The 21,921-nt window shown below is 51.5% G+C and overlaps 7 protein-coding genes across 7 annotated transcripts; 4 read left to right on the top strand and 3 right to left on the bottom strand.

Moving 5' to 3' along the window:
* Positions 1–122: 122 nt before the first annotated feature.
* KD926_009261 (phosphatidylethanolamine N-methyltransferase) lies at positions 123–3,332 on the top strand (the record flags this gene model as incomplete). Its single annotated transcript, XM_053101880.1, has 4 exons — positions 123–294; positions 431–3,026; positions 3,089–3,179; positions 3,276–3,332. The coding sequence occupies 4 exons, from the start codon at positions 123–125 to the stop codon at positions 3,330–3,332; spliced, it is 2,916 nt and encodes a 971-aa protein (XP_052954649.1).
* A 1,903-nt stretch (positions 3,333–5,235) lies between these two features.
* Positions 5,236–6,276, top strand: KD926_009260 (3' exoribonuclease family protein; the record flags this gene model as incomplete). Its single annotated transcript, XM_053101879.1, has 2 exons — positions 5,236–5,371; positions 5,438–6,276. The coding sequence occupies 2 exons, from the start codon at positions 5,236–5,238 to the stop codon at positions 6,274–6,276; spliced, it is 975 nt and encodes a 324-aa protein (XP_052954648.1).
* A 1,015-nt stretch (positions 6,277–7,291) lies between these two features.
* On the bottom strand, positions 7,292–7,742 carry KD926_009259 (uncharacterized protein; the record flags this gene model as incomplete). Its single annotated transcript, XM_053101878.1, has 2 exons — positions 7,292–7,522; positions 7,668–7,742. 2 exons carry the CDS (start codon positions 7,740–7,742, stop codon positions 7,292–7,294), a joined length of 306 nt encoding a protein of 101 aa, XP_052954647.1.
* Positions 7,743–11,715: 3,973 nt separating this feature from the next.
* Positions 11,716–13,719, top strand: KD926_009258 (uncharacterized protein; the record flags this gene model as incomplete). The annotated part of the gene is made up of 1 exon (XM_053101877.1): positions 11,716–13,719. One exon carries the CDS (start codon positions 11,716–11,718, stop codon positions 13,717–13,719), a length of 2,004 nt encoding a protein of 667 aa, XP_052954646.1.
* Positions 13,720–14,578: 859 nt separating this feature from the next.
* KD926_009257 (proline--tRNA ligase) lies at positions 14,579–16,595 on the bottom strand (the record flags this gene model as incomplete). Its single annotated transcript, XM_053101875.1, has 4 exons — positions 14,579–14,589; positions 14,667–15,949; positions 15,995–16,164; positions 16,245–16,595. The coding sequence occupies 4 exons, from the start codon at positions 16,593–16,595 to the stop codon at positions 14,579–14,581; spliced, it is 1,815 nt and encodes a 604-aa protein (XP_052954645.1).
* A 267-nt stretch (positions 16,596–16,862) lies between these two features.
* On the top strand, positions 16,863–18,869 carry KD926_009256 (chaperonin-containing T-complex alpha subunit TCP1; the record flags this gene model as incomplete). The annotated part of the gene is made up of 5 exons (XM_053101874.1): positions 16,863–16,905; positions 16,971–17,018; positions 17,086–17,171; positions 17,228–17,332; positions 17,391–18,869. The coding sequence occupies 5 exons, from the start codon at positions 16,863–16,865 to the stop codon at positions 18,867–18,869; spliced, it is 1,761 nt and encodes a 586-aa protein (XP_052954644.1).
* A 546-nt stretch (positions 18,870–19,415) lies between these two features.
* Positions 19,416–21,628, bottom strand: KD926_009255 (WD40 repeat domain-containing protein; the record flags this gene model as incomplete). Its single annotated transcript, XM_053101873.1, has 2 exons — positions 19,416–20,812; positions 20,872–21,628. The coding sequence occupies 2 exons, from the start codon at positions 21,626–21,628 to the stop codon at positions 19,416–19,418; spliced, it is 2,154 nt and encodes a 717-aa protein (XP_052954643.1).
* Between the last annotated feature and the right edge of the window lie 293 nt (positions 21,629–21,921).

Below are 21,921 nucleotides of genomic sequence, written 5' to 3'. Positions count from 1 at the left end.
CCCCCCCCCCCCCCCCCCCCCCCCCCCCCCCCCCCCCCCCCCCCCCCCCCACCCTCACCCCCCCCCCCCCCCCCCCCCCCCAATCGGTCTTGCTCTTTCTTTCCCCCCGTAGATTCGCGATCATGGATAGTGGCCTCTCAACAGGCACCCAGGCTGGGAGTGAGGGACTTCGTGAAAGGAATGTGCCCGCCCAGTCCACCCCAAAGCTCACCACGGAGGCCCTCGCGCCTACCGGTGACGTCGAGCCCAAGGACCAGCATTTGAAAACGTTTGGTCGGACTCCGGATGGCACAGGTAGGTCATTCTTGCGCCTGGTTTGGCTGCAAACCAATTCTTCTTCTTTCCTCGACAAAATTCGTTCCTTTGGGGGTTTCTTTTCGATGGATTCTCCGAAGTTCGAGAGAGCTAACTCAGTGCGACCAATCTATAGTCTTCACAGTTCCTCAAACACATGACATGGTCTCTCAACTCCTGTCACCTTCGGAGCCTAAAAACTTATCCGATCTCCTGGTCCTAGCTATCCTAGGTGCTCATATCTTTCTTCTCTGGTGGCTTCCCGCAGGTGCCAAAGTTCCCGTGTTCGCGGCCGTCTATCTATTCTGGCGTGTGGGATACAACGCTGGAATCGGTTGGCTGCTTCACAACCAGTCTCACCACAATACGCTTGTCCGCTGGGCGGAGAAGACCAAGATCTTCGTGAACCCCGCCACGGGAAACAACCCGCACCCAGCTCTCTACAATCTGATCAAACGGGAATTGGAAACTAAAATTCGCAGTGACTACTCCTTCGACAAAGCTCCGATTGAGTACAACACTTGGCTCGTCTTTAGGCGCCTGGTGGATCTGATTCTGATGTGTGACTTCGTGTCATACTGTCTCTTTGCTATAGCATGTAGCCACCATCCCGCTAATGAGGGCGTCTTGATGACTGCGCTGCGGTGGTCCGCGGGTATTGTCCTGGTTCTATTCAACCTCTGGGTCAAATTAGACGCCCATCGGGTGGTAAAAGATTTCGCGTGGTACTGGGGCGATTTCTTCTATCTCATTGACCAAGAGTTGACCTTCGACGGGGTTTTTGAGATGGCGCCTCACCCAATGTATTCGGTCGGCTACGCTGGATACTACGGTATTTCGCTCATGGCCGCAAGCTACAAAGTGCTCTTTATTTCGATCATCGCCCATGCAGCTCAATTCGCCTTTCTGGTTCTCGTGGAGAACCCTCATATCGACAAGACATACAACCCTCCTCCTCCCCGGAAGCGTATGAGCGACCAGGAAGTCGCGTCGACAACGTCCCAAAGCACTGATTCACCCATCGCGCCAGCATCCGTTGATGAGCAAATTCCCCACGCGCCAGTCCACTCTAGCAGCCCGCCTCCGTCGGTCCACAATCTGCTGGGGCTCCACAATTTGGATCTGCATAGAACGACCGACATCTCTTCCATGTTGGTCCAGTTTCTCGTATTCGCCCTGACCGTTTTGACACCCTCCACTCGGTGGTATCAATTCTTTTTTGTAGCCAACGCTACAGTGTGGAGACTCTGGTACTCGGCTGGCATCGGGTACCTGCTGGATCGCCAGTCAAACCGCAAGTCCTGGACCCGGCACTTTGTCAAGTATGGGGAAACTCCCCAGGAGGCCTGGAGTCAATGGAAGGGCACATACCATCTTAGCATGATCATGTGCTATGCCAGTTTCATTGCGGCCGTATGGAAAATGTACTCCTTTCCGGCCGACTGGGGCTACGGCTTGGTTCTGCTCCGGCACGTTCTGGGCGCGGGTCTGATTAGCTTGCAAATTTGGACTTGCGTCAGCATCTACGACTCTCTCGGCGAGTTCGGGTGGTTCTATGGAGATTTCTTCTTCGACGAGTCTCCCAAACTGACCTATAATGGTATCTACCGCTTCTTAAACAACCCTGAACGGGTTTTGGGTCTAGCCGGCGTGTGGGGGGCTGTCCTGATCACCAGTAGCAGTGCCATCACCTTCCTTGCCATCCTGAGTCATATCTTGAGTCTAGCTTTCATTCAGTTCGTGGAACGCCCACACATGCAAAAGCTGTATGGCCGAAGCCTGCGACAGGACGCGGGTCTCGTCAAGAGCTTGAAGAGGTCTCTGCCTCCCACGCTCAAGCAGCTTCACGGCAGTGTGGACAAGATCTTTGATGAGTCTTTCGAATTCATCGAGGACATTATTGACAATGCGCGCCCGAAGCTCGCCGCCGGGGTTAACACCTTCGTCAAGGATACCACGGCCCTTTTCCAGAAGTATCCGGCACGTGTTACCATCTCTCGTATCGATGAAGACCTGGCAGGATACAACTCCCGTGACTATTCCTTGGAAATTGAGGGCACCGACTCATCCTCGCTGACCGAATCCGACGGCAGCAGCGGTAGGGAGGGCGCCAATGCTCGCATGCCTCTCGATCGACGAGGTGATCTAAAAAACCTGGTCTTTGAATACGGTGCGCCGATCACGGTCAAATGGACTGCGCCTCTCAACCACAGCAAGAAGGACTGGGTTGGGCTGTACAAAGTGACGGATAACACTTCGCGAGAAGTGACACGGGTCTCATCCCAAGCAAGATGGATCGCGACGAACGAAGGCTTCTACGACAACACAACGTGCGAGAAGGGCATCGTCACAAGTGATGTTGTCTCAACACCCCAGCGCGCGGATGGCGATGATTATGACATCGCTACAGGCGAGGTCGTCTTCTCTGGAGACAAGCTGTTCTGGACCCAAGGCACTTTCGAATTCCGCTACCACCACAACGGCAAGCACAATGTCATGGCCATTTCGAGACCCTTTGAAATCTGCATCCGCCGCTTCGACGAGGAAGACCTACTCGGAGGCGACCAGGAACTGACCCAAACATCCGTGGAGAAGAGCTTGCTGGCCGTGGTCCGCAACTGCTTCGACCGGGACCCCGAGATCGCGCCCGAAACCACAGAAGAGCAATTTGGATCTCTAGTCGAGCGCGACGGCAAATACGCCAAGCGGGTCATTTTCGCCGTGCATCAGATGTAAGTCCCCAGTCTACCCTCCCTGCTTCGTTTATATGACCGCATGTGCTCACCAATCCTAGGTTCGGTATCGAGTTCGCTCCGGAAGTCGTTCGATCAGATGGAACTGTCCGCAATCTTGCCTGGAGAATCTGTCATGCGAAATCTGTCCTTGTACGTCAAATCAGCATCTCTTTCTCACCAACATCCCTCACCCCACCCTCGCGTCAATAAATGGTAAATGCTAACAACACCCTTCTATCTTTACAGGCCCCATATAGCATGTCCCGAAACGGCGCCACGACACCGACCGAAAGGAAAGAGTAGAAAACAGATCAAGTCGATGAAATGATCAATATTATATTATATGTCTTCTTATGCTCATGGTGGATATGAACAATGATAAATTTATCTTGTTATGTTTTCTTTTATAGACAGAGCGAGGCGCTGAGAAAGGTAGGCGAGGCGGTTCTCTGTCGATTTTCTTTTTCATATTACGTTGGCTCTGTTGCTTGTGCGCTTGATTACAATCAAGAAGGATGAAACGTTTCTTGAAAGCCGAAAGACACCGAGATGGCAAAAGATGGGTGTGAGTATTGCTTTAGGGGGAGCGGATGCTAACGTTGCAATGTGGCTTTGCAAGAAACCTATAAATTGAAGATAGAAAAAATGATATAAAAGTTCAAAGTGGATAGATCATTCACCCTATATATCGATAATTCGCTTATATTTTGACTACGCAGATATTTCAGAGTCCTAAGGAGAGAAGATGTTTCGTAGAATATTATTATTCGTCATTACAGAGGTAAAAGACTATCTAGAGTTCCGAAAAGTCTGTCTAAACTACTAATCAAAGTCAGCACATTTGCTGCGAGCAGATCAGGGTGAAGTTTTTCATCAACAAGATTGCAAGAATAGGCATAATCAGCCAAGCCGAGTTAACTCATCCCATCCCCTGCCGATCTCGATCCCCCAACATGCCATCCAAGACGAACGACATGTCGGAAGAAAGAATTCGACACAAGTCAGTCAAGCAAAGACCAGCAGGTACAGCACGAAAAGACAAGACGTAGCCCACACAGCCCGAACTCCACAACCTTCCTCCCTTTCACCTGCCAACTTCCGTGAGGAAGAGGCGAGTGCAAGGTCCAGTACAAGGGAGAGGGGCATGTGGATCTTGTGAGTTCATTGCGCTGGCTGTTGGTCGATGCAGGCCCGAGGGGCGGTATCTCACGAGGAGATTCATTGAATGGATTGACTTGTTGTCATCATAAAGAGGTGTTTGTTGGGGCAAGAAGAAAGCGGAGGAATAATCGTCACCATACCTAATTGTGGCCGAAGATCTTTTGTTTTTTCCCCCTGGATGAATCCAACTACTGAGATACAGAAACTAAAGTCTTCGAAGAGTCAGCAACCAATTGCTATGAAATGCATGTGCAAGTAGACAATGGAAAAGAAGCTTCGAATGGTATCAGGAGTTTTTGGTAAGGTATTTTGTTATCTTCAAGATATTTGCAGAAGCAGAACTGAAAAAAATGTTTCTCATCACGGAAGCAGTGGCAGCCTGTGAAGGCGCCGTAGGAAAGGGAAAAGAAGAAAAGGTAATAAAAAACCTACCAAGTTTGTTTACGAAAATTTTCAATGTTAAGTGATGTTAGAGTACCTAAGCTGTCTTTTCTTGAAAGTTAGCAAGAAAATTCTCATCAAGTATTGCAGGAAAATTTTGCAAGACATGAGGGTAAAAAGGGATCAGATGGTGATGCATGTTTGTTCAATGGCCCATTTTTTTTGTCGCCAAGAACTGATTTTGGATCGTAATCATCATGAAAGGTGGTGGGAGACGATGAGGTTCAGAATTGATGGTAGACTCACAAATAAGGAAGTTAGTGGCAAAACAGTTGCTGAACTTGAGCAATGTGACCAGCCTTCCTTCAGCATGAAGAAGGAAAACCGTCCTGTCCACACCCTAAGTTGGGTTGGAAAGCATGCAGGGAAGGAAGAAAGAGAAAAGGAAGAAAAAGAGCGAATTTAAAGTGGGAAGAAAAACGAAGGAAAAATTAACGCCGACTCCACCGCCCGACAAACAGACAAACAAAGCAAACATCCCTCAAAATTGTAGATTTCCGTTTCTGGCTTCCAACGGCAGCTGTCGGGAGTTTCACGTCTCGCTGAGCATATCAGCTCTTCTTTTTCTTTTCTACTGCTTGGAGAGCTTGCCAAGTAATGTGTAATGACTGACCGAAGAAGAATCAATGGGCCGCCTAGCGGCACGAGGCCTGCGATCTTTGCCTCGTCTCTCAACTCCGCCTCTACTGCTACCGCAAGACCGCAGCGTCAAAGGCAACCGAATGATTTACGGAAGATATGTAAGGATCGCAGTGCTTCATTTACCCTTTTTGAGGGTCACAGTGGCTAACATGAAATCTGACTAGTTTTGAAAACCGGCTTGATTCCCTCCGCGTCGGGTTCCTCATACCTTGAATTCGAACCTTCAGCCTCTTTGTCCGCCGCACGATCATCTCCTCAGTCTCTCATCCCGCCGTCGTCCGCACTGAAGCTCGCATGTACAGTCCATGGGCCGAAGCCTCTTCCTCGCTCAGCTACCTTCTCGCCTAACCTAGTCCTCACAACCCATGTTAAATATGCCCCGTTCGCCGCGCGGAAGCGGAGGGGCCATATTCGCGATGCCAGCGAGCGTGACCTCGGGGTGCATTTAGAGACTGCACTTAGGGGTGTTATTGTCGCCGAGCGATGGCCCAAGAGTGGTCTGGATATCACAATCACAATCCTCGAGGCAGAGGATGACCGTTGGTGGGGTGATGTTCCGGACTCGCACGACTCCCCTTGGGGCATGTTGAACGTGCTTGCTGGGTGTGTAACGGCCGCATCTGCAGCCATCAGTGATGCTCGAATCGACTGCCTCGACCTCGTGGCCAGCGGAGTGGCTGCGTTGGTCTCCGATGAATCGGAGGAGGAAGGGAAAACCTCCAAACCGAAGTTGATGCTGGATATGGACCCCGCAGAGCATAAGGCTATTGTCTCGGCATGCGTTGTGGCTTATATGCCTTCTCGCGATGAAATTACGGAACTCTGGCTGAAGGGAGACAGCTCGAAAGCGTCCCTTGCGGCCGATGACAAACGTCTCGCACATGATGCCCTGATCGATGGCGCCGTAGATGCGGCTCGAGGAGCACACACGGTTCTAGCGGAGGCTGTCAGAGAGTCTGCCATGCGGTTTGCTGGTTTGGATTCGGCGGGAAATGCTGTTTAATGAGATCTAACATCAAGGCGTACTATCTTTGGTTGTTTCAATATCCTTTGTCTGTTACCGTTTTCTATCAATCAATCAAAATTCTATTAACCTGATGAAGCCTATCGATTAGAACGGTAAGCTATGCAAGCGCTTCGGTGATCGAAGCGGAATTTCGTGTCCGCACGCCATATAAATCCTTAAATGCAGGGCAAATCTAAAAGCAAATCAAAACGTAACTAAAGCAGCTGGCCACCCCTGCCGCGTATCTATAGCGAAAATTGTTTTTGAGCTCGGTAAGGCCCTAACTATCTAATCTGTAGCGTGTAATTAGGAGACCGATAAGGCTACCTACCACAGAGGTGTCGACTGCCACACACCCCATAGGTAGAGAAAGAGCGTGGCCCAGGTCCACTATCAGATCCTCTAACAGGCCCTCTGGCGACAGGTTCGCCCACTCTGGCGCAAAAGGATCGGAGTTCAGTACTATGTTTCTCCGCAGGCATTTAGAACCAGGATAGGAACGCCTTACATATGAACCACCCCCCCTGCCATGTATCTACCGTGCTTCTCGTAGACGCTGCACACTCCTTCCGCTCCGTTCTATATGAGCATTTCTCGTAGAATTTGCGCGTCACAGCAACTGTTCAAGGCCCTGACCCGTTGCTAAAAGCTCCTCATAGCCGTTGCCTTGGTGGACGTCTCTTTGATGCACCGACCAGGTATCTTTTTAGACTACAACCATCGAACTCTAATCGAGTCCGGCATGCAGGGGAGTGTCTTATCAACTGGATCCGTAGCTCTTCGCTAGGCTGCGAAAGACTTCATTTTTGTAACTAGCTAATCAGCCAATTCTTCAAGTTCGCCCATAGCGCTCATATCGCACGCAACCTTCCCGTAAGTCCATCCAGGCGCTCCCCTGTCCACTGACAATAGTTAGCTCGGCTATATCGCCAAGACTCTCTGATTCTGGTAGAGCAACTTACTCGAGTTTTGAGTGAGGATCCTCTGCTGGAGAGGCATGCTGGTCTGGCTTTTAGGCATCCTCTTCGCCAGCATCAGTCCTCTTGCGCTTTCCTCCACGTCTCTTTTTGGCTGCAGGAGCAGCGACAGCCTCGGTAGGCTCAGTGGCCTCAGCAGTTCCCTTGGTGAAGTCGAATTTGCCGTCGACCAGCTCAGCATCAAGCTTGTTTTTCAACCGAATGTAACGCATGCGGGCCGCGGCGGTCTTCAGGTTGGTTGCAGCAGCAACCTGGTTGAAATCGATCTGATAATCAAACAAAAAGTGATTCATTGTCAACAGCTGCCTATGTCGTCTGGTCACGTGTAGATTTATGTATAGATAGGTGCACGTGAGGGGAGATGGTGCAAAGACTGGGGTCCCTTCCCCTCTGTCGGGGTGAGAAACTTACTGCATTGGCCTTGATGCTCATAGTACAGATGTAAAGGAAAAGCAAACTCTCGTTGTTCTTATTGTTGGGTGCCATGGTCGCTAATCACCCCAGAGATTTTGTGCAGCTTGGACAGATGAATCCTATGTGGAGAGTGGTAGAAGAGTTGGTGGGCGAAGGTTGAGAGTGGGAAGATGCAGGTGAGGGGTGGTGGTTTAGGGACAGGACAGCAACCTGCGAATCGATCAATATTAATAATGATATTGATTGAATGGATGGTGGTTGTATATAAGAGGGAAGAATGAGGTCTTTTATAATATTACCTAACTACCTAAGGTACCCAAGGAGGGGCATGTAAACGGTGAAATACTTAATAAATTGCCTCAGACATCCAAACGCCAACAACGTCCACCATCGCCTCCGCGCGGAGTGGGCGAAGCAGTGGGAGAGGCAGAAAGTAGGCAGGCCGACAAAGCGGCTGCTCCCTAGGCCTGAATGGTTCATACCCAAGGGAATTCTGCGGCGCCGGGATCTCAGGATAGTGAGCTTGTGAGATACAGCGGTTGACTGGTCGAGATGAGAAAGCATTTATATCGTTGCGCGAGGAACCGGGTGGCAGGCGAGCGTGGCTGCTCTTTGGATTCGTCCGAGTACGCAGTCTGTCTAATATCCAGACTTAGGCGCGAATGAATGAACCGTCGAGTTACTCTGGGCTTCGATCAGTCGCTTCGCAAAGCTTGATACAATATTGCCTTCTCCGTCGTCGGTCGTCTTCCCAGGGCCTGCCCATCGCTGGGATAATTCAAGAAGACTGGCGATCAAGGTATCGAGCACGGGTGAGACGGGTACTTAGTTGTATCGCGAAGAATCTGCGGCTTTACGAGCATCTTAGCAAGCCGCACACCTTGAATACCATCCAGATGCACACTATGAGGAGGACAGGCCCTAGAATCTAATAGTATTGTTATAAGGGTTTGGTCTAGGCGAGGAAGACGAGGGCAACAAGGAACTTTTAGCGGTGGCTGCCTACTGCTAGTGACACGCGCAGAGGTAATATCTACGGTGTGCATACAACGGAGCGGAGCGGGTGAATAGCGTTTAGAGGAAGGCATGGTAGACACGCGGTAGACGTGTGGTGCTTTAGTTGTGCTTTTATATTGCTTTTTGATTAATTTAACTACTGTATTGTGAGTTTACATGGCGTATAGATACGAGATTCTGCTTTGATTAGCGAGGCGCCTGCATAGCTTAGCGTTTCAATAGATAGGCTTCATTAGGTTAATAGAATTTTGATTGATTGATTGATTGATTGATACAGAAGTTTTCGCATCAGCCTGTAGATCTCCAGCGCTCCCTAAAGCCCGTTGGGACTGCCATCTGTCGCTTCGACTGTTTGGGGTCCGTTCATTGACTTCAATAGACACAACGGCGGTGGCGTGTTGGGATTCGGAAATTACTAGGGAGGACGTTGCCTCGGAAAATTTCTTGTGTTACAATAAGCAGAGGGCGGGATCTCTTTCAGCGGTTTAGTTTCTTCTCGTTTCTTTTTTTGTTTTCAGGGGCAAATTGATGACATGCATCCGGGCTGACAGCGTGTGATAGCTACTACCTTATGTACTGCAGGGAATCACACGACACTAGCCACATGCAGCAGAGGGACTGGGGGCTTTGGGTTGACGAGCAGGATTGTCGGAGACTAAATGCTCAAGTGGATAAATAGGGCTTGCTCGCTTCGCTGCTCCAGTGCTCCTAAGATCCTTTGTCTTGGGCTCCTTCGAGGGATTGGGCTGGTACTGAAAGCCTGGAAGCCATAGCAGATCTGGACTCGGAGTCAAAACTAAAATGAAAATAAATCGATCCCTCTGGATCCGCGGAGACCGATCCGACGGCCGGTGGAAGTCGTCGACACTTTCCGATGACTAATCTGAATCCGGTCCTCGTCTAATTTGACTAGGAGGGAGGCCAACTGCCAAGTTCACGCCCCAAGATTGGGCTTGGTGATTGGGATCGTTGGCGTCAATACCCGATCTTGCTAGTTCGTGCGTTGGGGCGGTTCACAAATAGAACAAGAGCTGGGACTAAGTTAGCCGGAAGAACGGAGAACGGGAGAACCGTGAGCTCGAGATGGGTTTTCTTTCCCAGCTCCAGGCCATCAGTGTCTCCGATCAGATCGATCTCGAGATATGGAGTACGGAGTATGAGATGCGTAGATTCTGATTGACACGGATAGATAGAGAATGATAAACCGACCACTCTTCCGGCCCGTTGGCGAGAATGAAGAAGGGACAAACAGAAGCCGCCCCTCTTAGCTAGGGTTAGTCTCGTGACTTCAGAGCACGAGGGGCGCTGCTTAGGTAGCCGGTACCTGCTGTAACTTAGTTACGGTACGGTAAGTGTCAAATCCCGAGGCCATCTCACTTGCATCATTCATTCACTCTTTCTTCCTTTCCTGCATCCACTATCCTTCATCGACCAAGATCCAGGCTATCTTTCTCCCTCGGTGTTTCATCCTCGATGGAGGTTCCGATGAGAATGGGGTATTGATGTGCATGAACAAAGAGCCATGACGATCTTCGCTGGTCATCCGTGACAGCCTACGCGTCTGCCGAGGGTCCGACCTTCTCGATGATGCTGACCCCTAAGCCATGCAGACTATCTACTTAGTATTATGTTGGTCTATCTAGTGTCTACGGAGTACCTGTCAATCTGCCCGCCTGCCAATCCTTCTATTCACCAGCAATAGCAATAACACTCTACGGATACTCATGGGGAAGACTACACGATCTTCTCCCTCACCTAAGCACAACCCAAACAGAAATAAAGGCTCCAGTTGCTTCTCGGGTGATCCTACTTTTTAGTGCATACTCCGGAGTACTATTTATCAAAGGACCGTGGAAAGTCGGCTCCTTTATGCCTCCCAGTCTCCCACCATTCCGGTGTTTGCGGACGATCATCCCCGATATATACCAATAGACGGTTCATCTCATACCCGCTCGTTTTTATGGGTGTTCGCCGACCCCGTTTGACGCAATTTCCCGGCTCCTGACTGGCACACGCCTGCCAGACTTTAAACTAGGAACCCATTTGTGCCCTCCTTGTCCTTAAGGCGACCCACTTGCTCTCGGGGCTGTTTTTACGGTACCGCCGGATACAATGGGCCCACTGTTATACATACTCTGCTTGCTGCACTACTTGCTTCCCTCGTGCCTAGTTTCCTGCCGGCTTGGATGGGCTGCAAGACCTGCAGATCAAATTTCCAATGGCATTGCTGTCAAGTGGAGTTCAAGCTCTAGTCTATGCATCATGGATGATGGGCGTCCAGACGTTAGGGCTTTGCTGCACGCTCTACACAATTATCACCGAGTAAGCAGGTATAAACCTCTGGGAATCACATTCAGAGAGCTGTCAAGGTGGTATCTGCTCGCCGAATACGTCGGGTCGGACGCCACGACCAGGGGGGATGGCCTCTGGGAAAGCAAAGGCTTTCATCGTATTCCGTAGACCACGGAACCTTTCCAGGACAGCCAAATTTCCCGCTTGTTCCCGCCGGCCCAGCCCCATTTTCTTGTCCGTCAGTCCGTCACGATGGATCATGGAGACCGGGCCACCTATTCTCCCCCCCTGATCCAGGAACAAGTATCGGATCTGCAAATCAGGCGAGCTTCGATAGTAAAACCTCTGGGTTCCTCACCTATTCTCCAAACCTGGGCTTCCTCTTTTGTTTCTCTGTCTTCCTCTATTCCTCTCTTTCATGTCTCTCGTTTTCATCCCTCTATTTGCTCCGAATTCTTCTGATTCAAGCGTCCTAGCCTTGTCTAATTAATGATACCATAAAACGCACCAACGTTGTCATGACAGCAACCTTATCTTGATTAGCGCACTCAACTCCTTCTTTGACTGCAATTGATCTGCACTTCCATTCTTTTTTCGCTTTGGTTTTTGGGACCTCGGACGTTCCCTCTCTTCTAGTTGCAAGGCCCCCAATTTTCAGTTCTTGTACAAAAGTCTCATGCTTGAGCTCTCCGGAATGATCTTCGCTATATGATTCGGTCCATGCCACCAGTCTAACATGGTTGTCCTGAGGCGATTATTCCAAGCGGAGAAAGGTTTGTCGATGGACCACAGCGAAAGGGAGCCTCGGCAAAGCAGCTTACGGCAAGATGATACTCATTCCGCAAAAGCTTCGCCGCAGTTAGATGGGGAAAATCACTTCCAGAAAATTGAGAAAGAATTTGAAACCATGCATGACCAGTTGCAAACCCAACCATTGTCCCCTTGGTCTCAGGCCCCGCCATCTCGTGGTTCAACACGGCCCAAAGAGCGAAACCCTCGTCATGTGGATCTGCTCGATGCTCTGTTCTCCTCGCATCGATATAAAATCCAGTCTACGACATCATTGTCGCCCATCACCCCGTACAATGAGGACATCGCCGAGCGCAACATGACACGATTTCTCCAGGAACAACCGCGCAAGAAAAATATGTACGCTCGGTTTCTGTCTGCTTTGTATCAAGAGGACGTAGCAGAGAGAAACATAACAAAAAGCCGGAGAAGAAGCCGTTCACTGTCGCGCACGAGGGTCGGCGATCCTGAAGGCCAAGGCGATGGCAGTTCGCATTCAAGGTCAAAGATGGATCAAAACTCGCGGGAAATTACGGGTCCAATGTCCATGAACGACGCTCATAGCTGCGTTGCCAGCGCAAAAGAGCGTGTGCCGAGTGGCAGAAATTCTCTGAAGCACCAAAAATCAGCCCCAAACTTGTCCGCTGAGCGAGCAAGTGCACCCCAAGGAGCTGCTGGATCAAACCCTGGCGGACATCTCGGCGTACCTCCGGCCCACAAACAAGGAGTTACTTGGAGCAATACTCCTCTTCCTGATAGTCCAACAATACCCATTTCTATGAGGCACGACAAGAACATGAACGAAAACCGGCCAATGCACACAATGCGCGGCGCGGGCTCTTCACGTCCATCCCTTTATCGCAGCCCTCTCATATCTTCTCGGCTGGGTTCTAAAAAGAACATCCGAGATCTTTCCATCAATACAGAGCTGGCGGCCCATGGTCCATCAGCTGCAAAAATCGCGCACCGTGCTATACAACCCCCGACCCCAAACACCCTTGAAAGGCAGAATCCCAGCATCGCCGAAATCATGAACAGCCCCCTGCCAGCAGGTACCCCTTCGTCCATATCTCCCCTCCCCCCATCCAAAAGGGTTGAAGAGATCATGGATATGTTCAGAAAGGCACATAGCGCGTCTCAAGCTATTACTCCACATCCCACTTTTGAGACCCTGCAAGACGCCATCATTCGGGAAATCAACTCCCACGAGGCCTTCCAACGGGTGCCTCCTCCCGCACAGGGCCCTCCTTTCACCCCTTCACCATCCCAAGAAACCTTCAAGCAAAGTCTTAACAGAACCAGGTCCCTCAAAGATGGCCAGCTTTCCAAGGTAGCCAGACGAGGCTCTGTGCAGAACCATACCCGGAGCAAGAGCTCGGAGACGCGCAAAAGTATATCCACCAGTGGCTCCCCAAAAGTCTTCCGACGAAGACACACTGACGCTCCGCCACCTTCTCCGGGATTTTTCGAGACACCCGGAACAAAGACAGATAGCCGTCAAGAACAGATGACTTATATGGACCTGCTGCTTCGTTCCGAGAAGCCCTTCCCCAACCCTGGATCCAAGACTTGTGCAGAGATGGGGAGACCCCTAAACCAATCTCAATCTACCAGCATCGTCTCTTCCCCCCCAATGTCACAGCGCTCGAAAACAGCCCCTTCCGTGCTACATCTCCGCGCACAAACGTCGGTTTCGTCCTCGGAAGGCCGGTCAAGCTTCTCTGCTGATGATAGTGACGAAGAAGTGATCGAATTACCAAGTGTCGGTATCCCATGCGTTCAGATCCAAGGCGTGGATGAAAACAATGTGTCTTATGCTACTGCTCCCACGACGCCGCAGACTGCATATAGACTCATGAACTGGCCACGGAAGTCGAGCAAGAGCATCAACCCCCGAAACAGATCTGGCAGTAACCGCCTCCAGGGGATGCGATCCGTGGAATCCTATTGAGCTCTAAGTGACCATGTCTTTTGGTGTTCAAGGAACCCTGATCAAACTCAAACCCACCTTTGTCTATCCTTTTATCTGTTTTCGCTGTTCTTCATTTACATCTCTCTCCTTCAACTTTTCCTTTGCTCGTTTTCTCTCCTTAATTATCTGATACCTCTCTCTTTTTTATTCATGTTCTTGGACATGACTCCACTTTGGAGTTCATACTCGCTCTCAGCGGCTGCAAAAAGCATTTTCCTTTTATCATTGTTGAATTCTGGCTTATATCTTCTTTCCTTCTTGACGCGATATAACAGGATTCATCGGGGGTCATCATCGGACCTTCCACCCTGCACACTCCTTCTACATACCTATCTTTTACAGCTCCTTTTCGCATCTTTAGCGTCATTGGCATTTCCTACATCCTGCATTTATCAGGATCTAAGATATCATATAATCAGATGTAAAATAGAAGAGTATATACCCTAAGAGAAAATCGAATATCGCATCAAACCCGTCATCATTCAACCCGTTAGCTACAAACAAAAACATCACTGACTATGCCTGACTCCTGAATAAAGAAAGATATCTTGCTTTTCCTTTTTTGATAAATCACTCTCTTCTCGGCAAAACCACCCCTTACTCACGCCCACAAATGCGTCCAGGTAACAAAGAAAAGAGCCCTTCTCTCTAGAATTCGGTAGCCCTTTTTTCTTTTCTTTTGACTGTTTACGTCTTGATATTTCTTATTTTTGCCCATTCATTTTACGTTGTCAACCAGGGAGGGTGTTTGCGCTGTATCAACAGTGAAATAAATGTCATAAAGGTCATAGTAACCATACGAAAAATGCAACTAGAAAGGATAGCTTGTCTACTATGTCTAGTAGGAACCTGTTGGGAGAAAGGTGTTAGCAAGACTACAGGCGGTGGTAGTGGTGGTGGTTTATCTAGGGAATGTGTCGACTTACGTCCAAACATGCACCATTTCTCGGCCAACCGGGTGCACTGGGGGTTGGCGCACTTGGTGACGCCGGCTTCGATGCCCTCGGGCTGGTCGAAGGGAATGCAAAGGGACTTGGCACCCATGCTGGGGGCGCGGGCGTCCTGGGCCTCGTCGGAGTCTTCCTCGGCCTTGCGGGCACTCATGTCCTTGATCTGGTCCTCGCACTCCTCGGTCAGACAGTGGGGGATGATACAGATGTTCTTGTCGTTGAGGGCGGGGGTGAAGTCGTCCCAGTTGGTGATGAGCTTCCGGTGAGTGCGGTACTCGTAGTCCGCGCGCTTGTAGAGGTCGCTCTGGATGGTCTCGAGCAGGGCAGGCACGGCGGTTCCCAGTTCGGGGATGGCGATGGTGGCCTTGCCGTCCTTGCCGGGAATGTCACGGCGAGCAGCAGTGACGAAGTTGCCGGCAGACTCGCCAGGACCGAACTCAATGCGCAGAGGCACACCGCGAAGCTCCCACTCGTTGAACTTCCAGCCGGGAGAGTATCCCTCACGCTTGTCGCTGATCGCCCGGATGCCGGCAGCCTCGAGGGTGGAGACAAGGGTATCGATTTCAGCGTACAGCTTCGCGCGGTCATCGTCCGAGGTCTTGGCAGTGATGCCGACGGGGACAATGACGGTCTGGTTCTCCGCAACGCGGGGAGGGAGAACCAGGCCACGGTTGTCACTGTGGATCATGACCATGACACCGAGAGTACGGGTCGAGAGACCCCACGAGTTCTGCCAGACATAGAGGGGTTCTTTCTTCTCATCACCCTTGGCGGAAGGATCCTCCACGGTGATGTTGAACATCTTACTGAAGTTCTGACCCAGACCGTGGGAAGTACCACCCTGGATACCACGACCAGTCGAGGGGATGTATCCCTCAACCGTGGTGGTATACAGACCACCGGCGAACTTCTCCTTCTCGGTCTTCTGACCCTTGATCACGGGGACAGCCAGGAGCTCCTCGTAGATCAGAGCATAGTAGTCCAAAATCTGCATAACCTCCTCATGGGCACCTTCCTGGGTCAGATGAGCGGTGTGACCCTCCTGCCAAAGGAACTCTCGGGTTCTAAGGAAGGGCTGGGGGTGCTTGAACTCCCACCGGACGACGGAGTTCCACTGGTTGAGCTTGAGGGGCAGGTCACGGTGACTTCTGATCCACTTGGCGTAGTAAGGGTACATAACAGTTTCCGACGTCGGACGGATGGCAATCTTTCTCTCGAGCGGGGTGGAGCCACTGCGTGCATGACAGATAAGGTCAGAGCTGGATACCCCGGAAATTAGAGCCTAGGGGTGAGGGGAAACGTACGCATGAGTCACCCAGGCGACTTCGGCGGCAAAGCCCTCAATGTGGTCCTTCTCGCGCTTCAGGACGTCCTCCGAAACGAAGAGAGGGAAGGAGCAGTTCTTGACTCCCATCTTCTTAATGCGCGCATTGAACCAGTTTTGGATTTCCTCCCAGATGCTGAACGAGGCGGGCTGGGTGAGTCATGAGTTAGTATAATGAACGATATGCGACGCCGACGAGGTCATGAAATTCCAAGTAGACCGTGACGAACCTTCAAGATGAAGCATCCGGAGACATCGTAGTAGTCAAGCATGTCTCCCTTCGTAAGGACCTGCTGGTACCATCCCGGGAAGTCCTCCTCTTTGGAGACATCAATACCGATCAGGGCAGCGCCATCGATCTTTTTCTTAGGAGCCTTGGGAGCCTGCTTTGCACCCCCCTGTTTAGCAGCCTTGCCAGCCTTGTCAGACGCCTGCTTAGCAGCCTTCGCGGCCTTTTTGGCGGCGTTCTTGGAGACCTCTCCCTGGGGAGCGCTGTTATCGGCGGGGTTTTGGGTACGATCAGGAAGGGTTTGCGCCGAGTCAGAGGCGACCGGGGGATCAGCAGGAGCTTGGCTTGCCATCTTGTAGGATAGAGAGGTCAGAGACACGGGAGCAGACCGGAGCGACAGACGAGGAAGCGAACGCCAGGCGAGACAAGGAAGGGGGAACTCCGTGAAGCGAAAGAAAGAGCGGCGCCCCTCGTCAAAGTGGGATGCATCTAGAATCTCTCACCGCCCGGGGCCGGCAGAATTCTTAGCGCAAACACGACCGACGACGAAGTCCAGCAGCTCTCGAAAGTGTTCGATTCCTCTGCCACGCTTCCTCCCCTTTTCCTATCTTAATCAACAATGGCCGGAATCTTCGAAGCGCCGCGGAATGCGGACACTCTCTGTGAGATCATCCCATCTCTCTCCTTTGCTTTCCCCTGAACCCATTCACTGACCGAACTCGCACAGTCTTGGGAGGGCAGAAAATCACCGGTGCTGATGTCCGGGAGCAGAACGGTATGTCCCACCCCCTCGGCCTGATCTGGCGGCGCTGTATGCCCATACTGATCCCTTTTGCCGGTAGTTCTTGCAACGCAGGCTATTGCCAATGTCGTCAAGAGCTCTTTCGGCCCCTCCGGCCTGGACAAGATGATGGTGGATGATATCGGTGTACGCACCATTCCGTACCCCGCGTCCGTCGAACAGCTTTCTAATGGCCCATCTAGGATGTCACTGTCACTAACGATGGCGCCACTATTCTGAGTCTGCTGGACATTGAGCACCCCGCCGGAAAGATCCTCGTCGACCTGGCTCAACAGCAGGATAAGGAGGTGGGTGCACTGTCGAGTCTGTATACCCCGCGAACGACCACGGCTGACATCCTTGCAGGTTGGAGATGGAACCACCTCCGTCGTCCTGATCGCTGCCGAGCTTCTACGACGTGCCAACGAACTGATGAAGAACCGTATCCACCCTACGACCATCATCACCGGCTACAGACTTGCGCTCAGGGAAGCCGTCAAATACATGAACGAGAACATTGCCACAAAGGTTGAGACGCTTGGGAAGGATAGCTTGGTCAACATTGCGAAGACGTCGATGTCTAGCAAGATCATTGGTTCCGATTCCGACTTCTTCGCCAACATGGTTGTCGATGCCATGCTTCAGGTCAAGTCCCAGAACCAGAGGGGCGAGATCAAGTACCCCGTCAAGGCTGTGAACCTGCTGAAGGCTCACGGTAAGAGTGGAACGGAGTCTGTGCTGGTCAAAGGCTATGCTCTGAACTGTACTGTGGCTTCCCAGGCCATGACTACCCGGGTAACCGACGCCAAGATCGCTTGTCTGGACATGAACTTGCAGAAGGAGAGAATGAAGCTCGGCGTTCAGATCACCGTTGAGGACCCCGACCAGCTGGAGAAGATCCGTGAGAGAGAGTCTGGTATCGTTCTTGAGCGGGTCGACATGATCCTCAAGTCTGGAGCCAACGTCGTTTTCACAACCAAGGGTATCGATGATATGGTCCTCAAGGCTTTTATCGAGAAGGGTGCCATGGCCGTTCGCCGCTGCAAGAAGGAGGACCTGAGACGCATTGCCAGGGCCACTGGCGCAACCCTGGTCAGCTCGCTCTCGGACCTCAATGGTGACGAGAAGTTCGAGGCCTCGAACCTGGGACACGCAGAGGAAGTCGTGCAAGAGCGGATATCGGATGACGAGTGTATCCTCGTGAAGGGTACCAAGGTCCACAGCTCGGCCTCCATAATCCTGCGTGGCGCCAACGATTTCAGCTTGGACGAGATGGAGCGTTCGGTGCACGATTCTCTCTGTGCTGTCAAGCGAACATTGGAGAGCGGCAGCATCGTGCCCGGCGGTGGTGCAGTCGAGACGGCCCTTCACATCTACCTTGAAGAGTTTGCTGTCACGGTGGTACGTATCCAATTCAAAAAAAACCTCTCGAAGCAGACCGCTAACAACTCCTCCAACCAGGGCTCCCGGGAACAACTCGCCATCGGTGAATTCGCTCAGTCCCTCCTGGTGGTTCCCAAGACCTTGGCTGTCAACGCAGCCAAGGACTCGTCCGAACTCGTGGCCCAGCTCCGAGTGCGCCACGCTCTTTCCCAGCGGGTGCAGGAGGGTGATGCCAACGAGGAAGAGAAGGCCATTGCCAAGAAGAAGACGTACCGCAACTACGGTCTGGATCTGATGAAGGGACGCGTTCACGATACTCTCAAGGCCGGTGTGCTGGAGCCCAGCATGGGTAAGGTCAAGCAGCTGAAGAGTGCTGTGGAGGCCTGTATCGCCATCATGCGTATCGACACCATGATCAAGCTGGACCCCGAGCCGCAGCAGGATGACGGACACGGTCACTAAAAGAATCTGACTGTCGATCTCGAAATTAAATTGCCTGCCTTTCACGGAGTTTTAGACTCAGGGTGAAGAAGAAAAAAGTATAATAAGATGTTATGAGTACAAATTTCTACTGCCGTGTTAATGGCTTAATGACCATTCTCGTACGATTCTCTTGGCTGCGATCAAGACAATTAGAACAATCTGTCTATTCAATGGCTAGATGGGAAGAAAGCGTTTGTTTAAGTAGATCACAGCTCTTATTTAGTTTTATCACTGTTGATGGTAAAAACAGAATGTAAAATAACACCGAAGGGCTCCTCAAAACTTCTTCCAAGCCGATTACCCAAACCCAAACCAGAACAGATGATAATAAATGCTTCTTTGGCAGATGAATCTTCTGTTATGCAGTGTACGCTGTAATGAAAATCAAACAAGGGACTGGGGTCCTCTAGAAATCGCACAAACGCCCGCTAAATAGAAGCAAATGATGTATCGACCGACGCCTTGAAAATGCTTGCAAGCGCAACCCAACAGTTGAAAAGGGGGGTGTTTGAACCATAAAAAAAATCATTCATCTTCATCATCGTATGAGTTTTTCGTCTCAGCCCAGCCGCAGCGCCATCTTCTGCCATCAGCTTCACCACCAACTCGAAGGTCTCTAGCATCAGGTCCCTCGCGCCAGCACCTAGCGCTATAATCATCGCTGACTGTAACGAGTTCACCATCTACTGTCCATGAGACCGCCGACACTTCTTTCTTGTGCCCTTCGACTAAAGGTGTTCCAGACTGGTAGATTGGGACTGTATCCTCCAATCGCCCAGACAAGCCAATCCCAGAGTTCGTACGGCGCAAACCAGAGCGAGTAGAAGGGAACGACGGAAGGGGTGGCTCCCTCTCGTCGATAGTTTGTCTCTGGGCTGAGGAATGGAGGAAGCGCTCGTCGGTCGGAAACAAGACGGCACATTGATCGGTGCTTCCAACTGCCAGCATCTCAGGCTTATCCGCCGTGGCTTTTCGGACACCGGCCTTAACGTAAAAGGAAGCGACTTGTAAACGAGGGTGGCGAAACCCATACAAAGGCCCGAGACCTTCTTTGTCAGATCCTCCGGAGCGACGAGGGCGGTCATTGTTCAACGAAAGTTCAGGAGCATGGCCAAGGATTAAATGGGAGGTCGAGTAGGCGTACACCGTGCCATCTCGACATAAGGTGTAGAGTCTAGAGCCATCACCGCCCAGGGTCATAGAGGTAAGTCCAAACCGCCGATATTTGATGTGGCTATCCGGTTCTCGAGTGGTAGAAAGAGGAAGGACAGGCCGGCCACGACGGTTGTTATGTGCCGTGCGAAGATCCCATAATCTAACGCACGCACTTGCTTCGGATGCAGTGACGAACAGATTCTCCCGACCCGGAGGAAGAAAAGCCAAGGAGGTTACAGTTATATCCGAGCGCCCAATCTGAGGTTCTGACTTATCCGCAGTGAACACTTGAGGCATCCAAGCGTGGGCGCCATGTATCGTGTTCAAAACCTGGGGATATGTCATTTTGGAAGCGGTGGGCGCACTAGGATAGTCGGACTCCGATTCGAGAGAGCACCGAGCCTGCCAGGCAGGTTTCTCAAAACCCTTGCATCGAAGGTCCCAGATGTTGACATTGCCATCGCGACTGCATGTTGCCAGGACTTTATTATTGGCCGCTGGTTGGAACTGCACCCGTTTGACGGAAGAAGTATGGTTAGCCAAACAATAGATCGGCTTCTGCGTAGCCATGTCAATGACGACTGCTGTTTGATCTCCTGAGGCTGTTGCTAACAGCATATCGTCGGATGAAAATTCAAGATCCATAATTGCGTTCATGTGAGGACGAAACGAAAGATAAGCCTTGGAGAACCCATTTTTATCGTCTTTTGCGGAGTCCAGCAATCGAATACCACCCTCTTCATCGCCTACTGCAACCAGCGTATTGGCTGTTTGTATGGTCAGCAAACATTCCGACGAATACCCTAGCGGCAATCATTCGACTTACTATTGCACGACGCCGTGCAGAACGGAAGAGCAAGGCGGTCGCCAGTTGAGCCGGAGCAAGTATGACTGTCCGATGGTCGAGAATAAAATGATGATGTAAGATCTTGCCAGCTAGCGCCGGAGTTCGCACGCATGGTCACCCGGTTTGCCCTTGAACCTAACACATTTCGCATGAACAGCCCTCCAGATGTCTGCAGCGCTCTCGACCGTCGAACTGGTGCAATTTGGCGAGATGGCCGGGCCACGGTAAGGGGCTTGATGGGGCTGCTCGGAATCTTCAAATCGACTTCGATATCGCGGACTGGGGCGTCTAGCTCGTCGGCGTCTTGATCTGGCGTTCGAACGCGGATTTTTCGTAGGGGCGAGGACTGTAAAGGGGAGCCAATGGAAGAAAACGAAAGCTTTCTCTTCCTACTCGGGGTTCGCAAAAGACCCGAAGGATCAGGTCTCGTGCCAACTGCCTTCAATGTTCTCGTAAATGCCGGCCCTAGGCGATTCACAGCCGGGGAGCTGAGAGCCTTCAAGGCCTGGCGGTTGGTCCTGACGGGCCCGGCACTATTTCCACCATTGAGCAAGGAACGAGGCGTGAAGAATCGTCGAAAGGATCGAGGAGTAACCGGAGGAGGTTTCTTTGGCTTGCGACGGACTCCAGCATCGGATGCTGCTATAGACGGTGGAGAGGAAGGGATCTCCTGCGACGAGGGAGGGAAAACAGGTTCGGACCGAGGTACCTCTGGGAGATCATGACTGCCATACATTGTGTCCCAGTAACAAGCAAACAGCAAACGACATTCTACACAAACGAAGGAAAAGGCAAAAGAGAGTGTTGGGGGGGCAGGAGAGAGAGAGAGAGTGGGTGGACTAAGTGGCCAAGGATTGAAGCATAGTGGAGCTGGCAGGAGAAGGGCTAATAAGACTCGAGCAATGCGTGAGTCGCGGGAAAGGAAGGCGAGTCTCGTGTCGACGTGCTTTTTCGTGTCGCGAACCGCCCCGGGAGGCAGGCGGTGAGTCGTCCCATTAAGGGAGTTGACACTGCCCATTGGAGTAGGCG

This window comes from Aspergillus affinis (assembly GCF_023601865.1).
Source record: "Aspergillus affinis strain CMG 70 chromosome Unknown NODE_65_length_189793_cov_85_416649, whole genome shotgun sequence".
NCBI classification, from domain to species: domain Eukaryota; kingdom Fungi; phylum Ascomycota; class Eurotiomycetes; order Eurotiales; family Aspergillaceae; genus Aspergillus; species Aspergillus affinis.
The sequence above is the reverse complement of the archived record's forward strand: the minus strand, read 5'-3'. Positions and strand labels throughout refer to the sequence as shown.